Source organism: Panthera tigris, chromosome A3 (assembly GCF_018350195.1).
Source record: "Panthera tigris isolate Pti1 chromosome A3, P.tigris_Pti1_mat1.1, whole genome shotgun sequence".
Lineage (NCBI taxonomy): Eukaryota > Metazoa > Chordata > Mammalia > Carnivora > Felidae > Panthera > Panthera tigris.
Window position 1 is genome coordinate 64,301,185 of NC_056662.1, and position 7,515 is coordinate 64,308,699.

At 60.3% G+C, this 7,515-nt stretch overlaps 1 protein-coding gene across 2 annotated transcripts; it reads right to left on the reverse strand.

Moving 5' to 3' along the window:
- Window positions 1-488: 488 nt before the first annotated feature.
- SIX2 (SIX homeobox 2) lies at window positions 489-4,462 on the reverse strand. Of its 2 annotated transcripts, none has more exons than XM_007097887.3 (2): window positions 3,898-4,462; window positions 489-1,745 (listed from the first exon to the last, which is right to left on the reverse strand). In XM_007097887.3, the coding sequence occupies exons 1-2, from the start codon at window positions 4,455-4,457 to the stop codon at window positions 1,415-1,417; spliced, it is 891 nt and encodes a 296-aa protein (XP_007097949.2). In that variant the 5' UTR covers window positions 4,458-4,462; the 3' UTR covers window positions 489-1,414. The 2 variants fall into 2 exon arrangements, with proteins under 2 accessions (XP_007097949.2, XP_042837244.1); XM_042981310.1 differs by having other exon boundaries at window positions 3,892-4,462.
- Between the last annotated feature and the right edge of the window lie 3,053 nt (window positions 4,463-7,515).

Here is a 7,515-nt window from a genome sequence, read left to right on the forward strand (position 1 = left end):
TCTGCCCAGGGCGTCCCACCAGGTTCTGGGCACTGTGACTACCACTAAGGAAGGAAACCTCCGTGGCCTGATTTGTCCCCCAGCGTTGGCGTCTCCAAACACACCAACAACGCGCTGTTCGGCAAACAGCTTCTCTTTTCTTACTCCCATCCCCAAAATGAAGAAAAAGGAGGGTGAGGGCCCTGCTCCGCTGGCGGAAGGAGAAGAGACCCCGAGAGGAGCAGGCCACCCCCTCCCCGCTTTTACAGGGAGCCTTCCAGACCAGAGGAGGGACAGTGATCTTTGGGGGCGGGGGACGCGGGTTTCAGTTTTCAGTCCCTTCACCTGAGGGCTGATACACATCGTGTATGTGGGAAGGCGGCTCCCGGTTCCTGGGGCTCATGGGACACCGCTGCCCAGAGCGGTCCCCCCAGGGTGTCGAGTCCCTGTAGGGAAATCAGACACTGCTGCACTCCCGGCTCGTGGGCCTCATGGTATAGATCCATATATATATTTATGATTTCTAATTTTATTATAAAATAAAAGCAGAAATATTTCCCGAAGAACATTCACATGAGGGCGTTAACAGAGAGACGGCAAGTCCGCGGCTCGGGAGGCGCACTCTGCCAGGGGCACTGTGGCCACAGTCCGGGAGGAAGAGGGGAGAGGGTGGCGGGCCTCATGGGGAGGGGGAGAGAGAGAGAGAGAGAGAGGGGCAAGCAGCAAGGGCGCGTGCAGAGGCCTCCGCGCCGTGGTCCTTTCTCTTTCACTTAAGTTACTAGGCGCACAGCGGACACCTGCGACACGCCGAACCCCGCGGAGGGCCTCCGGAGAAGGCCGGGTTCTTCTGCTCTTCCCCCTCCTACTTCCAGGCCAGGGCAGTGGGGGAGGAGGGCGCAAACAGACGTCCAGGCAGGAGGAGAGAGGCTGAGGGATACGGACCCAGGGGCCAGGAGTGCGAGAGGCTGGAGAGAGGAGAACCGGAAAAACGGAGAAAAAAAGAAACGGAAACTTAGCGAGAATTGACAAGCCAGAAATATAGAGAGAGGGGCAGGGAAAGGGGGAAAGGACCAGAGAGAGGGAAGGAAAAGGACCTGGAAATAAGAGCAGGGAAGGGAAGGGAAGGGAAGAGCAAGGAAGCCGTGAGAAGGTAGGGAGAGAGTGTGAGCATGGTGTATAATTTATTCCCTTCCCTGGTTCAAGCCCAGGTCCCAGGCCTCCAAACGACCTCCGAGGCAACTTGTTGAAAATAAATCCCGGACAAAGGCCAAACCAAAGAGCCATCCACCCTGCCTGGGCCGGCGGTTCTGCCCGCTCAGCGCGCGGGTCTTTCAGTACCCGGTGGGGCCCGCCGGCCGCAGGGCGCCCTCTGACACCGTCTCTCAGGTCCCCGGCGCCAAGCCGGCGAGGCGAGCACGTCGAGGCAGGTGGGGCTCTAGGACCCCAGGTCCACGAGGTTGGCCGACATGGGGTTGAGGATGGAGTCCTGCAGGCCATGGTGGTGCTGCAGCGGGTCCGCGCCGCCTCCGCCCGGCACGGGCACCGGCACCGCGCTGGGGCCCGGAGGGTGGCCCAGGCTGTGCAGGGACGGCAGCCCGGGGGGCGGCGGCGGGCTGAGCAGCAGCGCGGGGCTGGACGACGAGTGGTCTGGCGTCCCCGACGGCGTTTTCTCGTCCTCCGAGCTGCCTAGCACCGACTTGCCGCTGCCGTTCAGCGTCGCAGCCAGCGGGTTGTGGCTGTTGGAGTTGGCGTTCTCGCTGTTCTCCCTGCAAGTGCAGGAGCAAAGCAGCCGGGTCAGGGGGGAAACCGAGGCCGCTCTGCGCCGTGTCACCCGGAGCCAGAGCCGCCAGGCGCTGCCCGCGGGTGTTTTCGGTTTCTATCATTTTCCCCGCCTGGCCTGGGGCTTTCGTTCTTTCGGCCAGTTCTCTTAATCTCTCAAAACCCGATTTCTCTCTAGTCCTTTCCTCTATTGTCTCTATCTCCCCACCTCTCCTGTTCTTAACCTCTTGAATATCTTCTCTGCTCTCTGTAGGTTCTGCCCACCACCCCCCATCACTGAGTTGCTAACAATTTTTTTCCCCCAGAGGAGAGGGGTCCCAGGAGCAGAGCTCAGGGGGGTTGGGGGAGAGGGGAACAAGGAGATGCCCGGATTTTCAGAGTCTTGGCTCCTGGAGCCAAGGTTTGCTGGGTAGAAGGGGGGCCAGGAGAATGAGGGACCCGAGATCCTAGGCTGAGGGCCCCCATTTGAAGTTAGGAATCTCACAGGCCTTCACCTCCCATTGCTTTTCTCTGCTTGAGGGAAATCTGGCTGAGGGTCAGGTTCCTGGAGCTAAGGGTCCTTTCTTTCTAGCTCCACACTGGGAGGTCTTGTGAGGGCTGTCCTTGCTGGACCTAAGGACAAGGCCCTAAGGATGTAGGACTCCCTTTCCCTGGTGGCACAGTGCAAACTTCAGCTGGGAGACTGGAAGCTTGGGGCCTGGGGCGCAGCCCTTGGGAAAAGAATGGAAGGAATTGCTAATCCTGGCCTAGACTTGTCCACCATACAGAAACTGAAGGATTCTGCAACCGTTACCTGGGGCCTGGCCTCAGAACCCAGTTCTTCAAGAGTCTGGATGCATGCCAGGCTGGATAGAGGGGGACCCCGGCAGGGAGAAGCCACCTTCTGCTCTGCCTTTGACTGACAGCCCCAACCAGATTTGGAGACTTGAAATCTTGGGTAGATTCTCTCTTCACTGGCTTCCCAAAACCTTTTCTTTCTGTTTTCCTGGAAGGGAACTTCCCACAGGGCTGGCAGCTGAGAACTTGCAACTGTGGATACGCCAACCTCATTGTCTGGGAGGCCACGGTCAGCCTGAAGCCCCCCCCATTCACTTCCAGATATTTGGTTCCACTGTTTAGCATCACTGTCCCCCCCCCCCCCAGTCACTTACTCTGGGCTGCGCACACCCTGCACCACCGACCCCAGGTGTCTTACCCGGCTACACGCAGGCTGGATTTTTGTGCCCACAATCGGTTTCTCTCCCGTTTCCCTCACCATATTTGGGGTTCAGAGGAGCCACGGACTGGCGGCCACAAGGGCCTAATGGTCAACTGTTAGGCTAGTTTAGGAAGTCCTGGTTTCCTTGAGGACAAGCAACTCTCAGCCCTTCTGTTGCTCTCAGTTCACCCCAGACCTACCGACCTACCACGCAAAGACGGTAGGGCCTGTGGGGAGAGGACCGAAGAGACTGGCAGGCCAGCGAAGGGCTGCTGGGTCCAACAAGGCAGGAAAAGGGGCACGCGTTTCTCTTCTGCTCTCCTACAGCGGACACTTCCGTCCTTCTCCTCTTGCTTCTTTATACGCGGCGTAAAACAGTCTCCCTATCAACTTCCATATCCAGACAAGTAATATTCTTGCCCAGGCCCCTGCACATCCAGGTCACACCAGGAAAGTATCACTCCCAGTCCTGACCCCTAATCACACTTTGGCCTAGAGCTGAGTAAGACCAACAGGAAGTTCGGGGAAGTGCTGGTAAATTCGCACAGGCAGCCCGAACGAAATCTGCAACTCTGAAAGTCCCGACTAGACCCCTCTGGCCTTCCGAAGACCACCAGGCCCTGCCTGCTGTGCTCCCCCTTTCACAGTGTCCAGGTCCACCGTCTTGCCTTGCCCCCCAAGTTCGCTGCTTCTCCACTCTGTTCACAAGCGACCAGGGAGTTAGTTGACAACTTTCCCGATCGCTTTGCCCGCTTTGGACAAAGTTCTGACCTCCTGGTCTCCCGGAAGACCCGAGCGCTGGCGGGGTCAGACAAGGCTGCGGCTGGGCCGTGGCAGGGACCGGACACCCGGTTTAGGCCTCTCCTGGGGGCGAGCACACGCCCTGCGACCCCCTCCCTCGAGCCCCGGGGAGCCGGCGCCGAAGTTCTACTTACTCGTACCTTTCTTTGGCCTCGGCTGCCCGGTCGCGCTGCCGCCGGTTCTTAAACCAGTTGCTGACCTGCGTGGTGGTGAGGCCCGTGGCCTCCGCCAGCTCGCGCTTCTCGCGCGGTGAGGGGTAGGGGTTATGCGCGTACCACTCGCGCAGCACGCTGCGACTCTTTTCCTTGAAGCAGTAGCTGGTCTCCTCGCCGTCCCAGATGGAGCGTGGCAGCGGAAACTTGCGGCGCACGCGGTATTTGCCCACAGCGCCCAGGGGCCGGCCGCGCAGCTTCTCCGCCTCGATGTAGTGCGCTTTGAGCCACAGCTGCTGCAGCTTGGCGTGGTTGTGCGGCGAGAACTGGTGGCTCTCCAGGATCTTGTAGAGCTCCCGGAAGTTGCCGCGGTGGAAGGCCACCACCGCCTTGGCTTTGAGCACGCTTTCATTCTTGTGGAGGTGCTCGCAGGCGGGCAGCGACCACAGGAAGCGGCCCAGCCGCTCGATGTTGCCGCCCTGCTGCAGCACCTCGCACACGCACGCCACTTGCTCCTGCGTGAAGCCGAAGGTGGGCAGCATGGACATGGTGCCGGCTGTGCCCCCGCCCGCCCGCGCGCGCCCTCACCGCGCTGCGCCGTCCCGCATGGGCGCCTCCCCGCCGGGCCGTCCGGGGCCGAGAGGCGGGCGGGGCGGGCCCCCTGGCCCCGCGCTGGCTCCCGGCGAACTCCGAGTCACTGCAGTACGTCCTCGCGCCCGCCGCGGCTCCCGCGCTCCTCTGCGCCCCGGCCGCCTGCGCGCCTCGCCCGCGCCCTCGTCCAAGCCCGGGGGCCGCCCGGGGCGCCGCTCCGCATGCTCCGCGCCCGCCCGCCGCTCCCTCGCTCGTTTCTCGCTCGCTCTCCCTCCCGTCTAGCTCGCTCGCTGCTTTTTTAATAATATTATTCTAAGCGGGCATGAGGCGCGGCGGCCCGCGCCCTGATTGGTCTGGTTATCTGACCCGGGGCCTGCCCGCGCCAGACAATAGTCGGAGTCAAATTATTCGCCATGGAGACGCTGTCAGTCACTGGTAACCCGAGCCCCGGCGGGTCGGGCGGCTCCCCCCGACCGGCTCCGCTGACAGATCGCCCGGCTCCGCGCAAAGCGGAGGGCGGCCCGAGACGGGATCGGGAGGCGCTCCAAGAACCTGGGAGGCGGAGAGGACCGGGCAGAGGCCGGCGGCGGTGGTGATTGACGGGGCGGACGCCCAAAGAGCTAGGGAGGGGACCGACGCGGGGGAGGGGGGGCGGAGTGGAGACGCGCTGAGAAGAAAAGGGGAGGAACCGGGTGGGGAGGGAAGAGGGGAGAGGAGAAGGCGGGGGACTGTTTAAGAGGGTGCCGGGAGGAAGGGGAGGAAGGGGGTGGAGGGTACCTCGAGGGGGAAGAAATTTTGAGCAGCTTTCACGAGGCCCTACCGGCTACCCTACCCCCACTCCGGGTCTTCAGCGTCCTCCCGGGGCCGCAGTGTTGGGGATAGATTCTGCCCAGGATCGGGCCAGTAGGATGGGAGAGTTTGGACGTGCTTGGGCGCCTCTCAAAGATTTGGCTTTTCCTGCGGACAGCGCCCCGCCCCCATCCTAGGAGCTCCGGACCTGGGCGGTCTTCGAGGGAAAGGGGGAGGGAGTAGGAGACAGAAGTGGAGAAGATTTGGCAGTGGCCGCAGGCGGACGCCTGAGAATCAACTTCTTGGAGGATCCCGCCTTCCCTCTCTCTCTCCTAACCCGGCCGGCTGCCCCGAGGTCGGTACCGCCCCAGCTCGGCGCTCTCTGCTCTTCGCCAGGCGGGGACTCACACTTAACCCCACGGGTCCCACGGCCCCACGGGAAGCGCCAGGCACTAACATGGGGCCTCTACGGAAATTGACTCCTATCTGCAGCTCGGGCAGTCGGCCCACGGGGAGGCGAGGGCAAGGAGTCTAGGCCGATCGTGGCGCTAACCCCGTGGGTGGTCGGGGAAGACGGAGTGGGAGTAAGACCCACCCCTTCTCCGGCCTCTGAGCTCAGACTCGGCTCCGGGCACTTCCAGCCTGGGAACCAGATCACTGAGCTCCGGAATAAGGGTGATAAAAGGGGGATCCTGTTTTTTTTTGTGTGTGCGTCTTTGCAAGGGCGCGTGTGGGAACACGTGGTGCTGGTTCTCTGGGAGGAGGGCAGGGGGAGTAGGCGGAGGATCTGGGGGTAGAAGGGGGGCGGTGTTGCTGCTGTTCCTACGGTTTTGAAAAAGCCCGGGGCTTAGCTTCTTCCCGGACTGGTCCTTTCCACTTCCGTTTCCCTTCTTTGCTCTGAGCTGTTGGAGGCTGGAGTCAACCCTGCTCCCAGTTCCAGGACCCAAGCCAGTACCGAGCCTGGGCTCTGCCCTCAGCTTGGAACTGTGGAACTGGTGTCTAGGCCACATCTCTTTTCCTTCCCACCCTTTTACATTTTCTCTGCAGTTTGTGTTAGGAGCACCGGATGGGAGACGGTAGAACCCTGGGTTCAAGTTTTTGCTTTGCTTGGTGTCTATGAGAAAAGCTTGTGTTTATTTCTGTAAGTGTTCATTTCCTTAGCAAGATTTCCAAAAGTTTCCTCCTGCTCTAGTATTCTAGAAGTCTTCTGGGGGAGTTGCAGACATGAAAAAGTGGAACCCTGGGACTCACCCTAAGGCCTGTTTTTGGAGGCCTCTCCCGCCTCCTCCTGTGTGTGTTGAGACCAGGGCTGTCAAAGTAGGTTCCAAGCCAGTGCCAGGGACAGTTCCCTGCAGAAATCCAGGTGGCATCTTCAGAGGCTGTGTCTGTTGTCTGGGAGGGGGCCTGCTGCATCCAGGCCACCCTATGCGGAGTCCTGCGTGCTGCCACACAAGGTTCACGCAAGAGTCGGTCTCAGAGGACTCTGGGAGACATGGGGGAAATATTTACCCCTGGCCTCACTAACGTTCAGAGTCTACCTTGCTGACCCCCAAGAATGGGCAACCTACTCTTTCTAAGACCTCATCTTCAGCCACAAGGTTAATGACAGCACTCACCATGGCCATCCTACCTCTTGGCAAGGACAGGCTGGGGCTGTGGGGGAGCACCATGGTCTGGTGCCAGTGAGTGGGACTGGACAGTAAGTTCCTGGTGTAAGACTTTGGACCAGTTTATGGTCTGCTCTACCTCACCTTCTCCCACTCTTAGATGGGGCTTGCATGATCTTTCACATCCCCGCTGATTCTGAGCTGGGGGGCGGGTCTGAGAATCTTAACTTTGAAAAAGCGGGTAACCTTAGCATCCTCAGCCGCAGCTTCCACTATGAATGTCCCCCTCCCTGGACTCTTGGGAGCTTCAAGACTGAACTTTCTCCAGGACTGGGTCCTGCCATGTTCAGCTAAGGCAGATTTTCTGGAACTTCAGACTCACTGTTCTTTCCAGCTTTGCCCTCTTTGGGGCCCCTGGCTGCCAAACCCAAGAGTCACCCCTGCGAAGAGAACAGATGCCGACCTGGATAATATCATGCGTGCCATGTAAAAAGCCATCACAGAGCAAGCACAGAAAACCTGGACCACCATCACCCAATGTATGGGTGTGTGTCCATATGCCACCAACTCTCCCCTTCCTCCCATGTTTGTAGAAACCCAGTTCTCACAGGTCTGAGCT

Excerpts from the sequence above, each read along its gene's own strand:
- SIX2 (XM_042981310.1), bottom strand. The coding sequence starts at position 4,457 with ATGTCCATGCTGCCCACCTTCGGCTTCACGCAGGAGCAAGTGGCGTGC. Across the intron at positions 1,746-3,891 it reads GAGGCCAAAGAAAGGTACGA|GGAGAACAGCGAGAACGCCA; the intron begins GTAAGTAGAACT and ends CTGCACTTGCAG.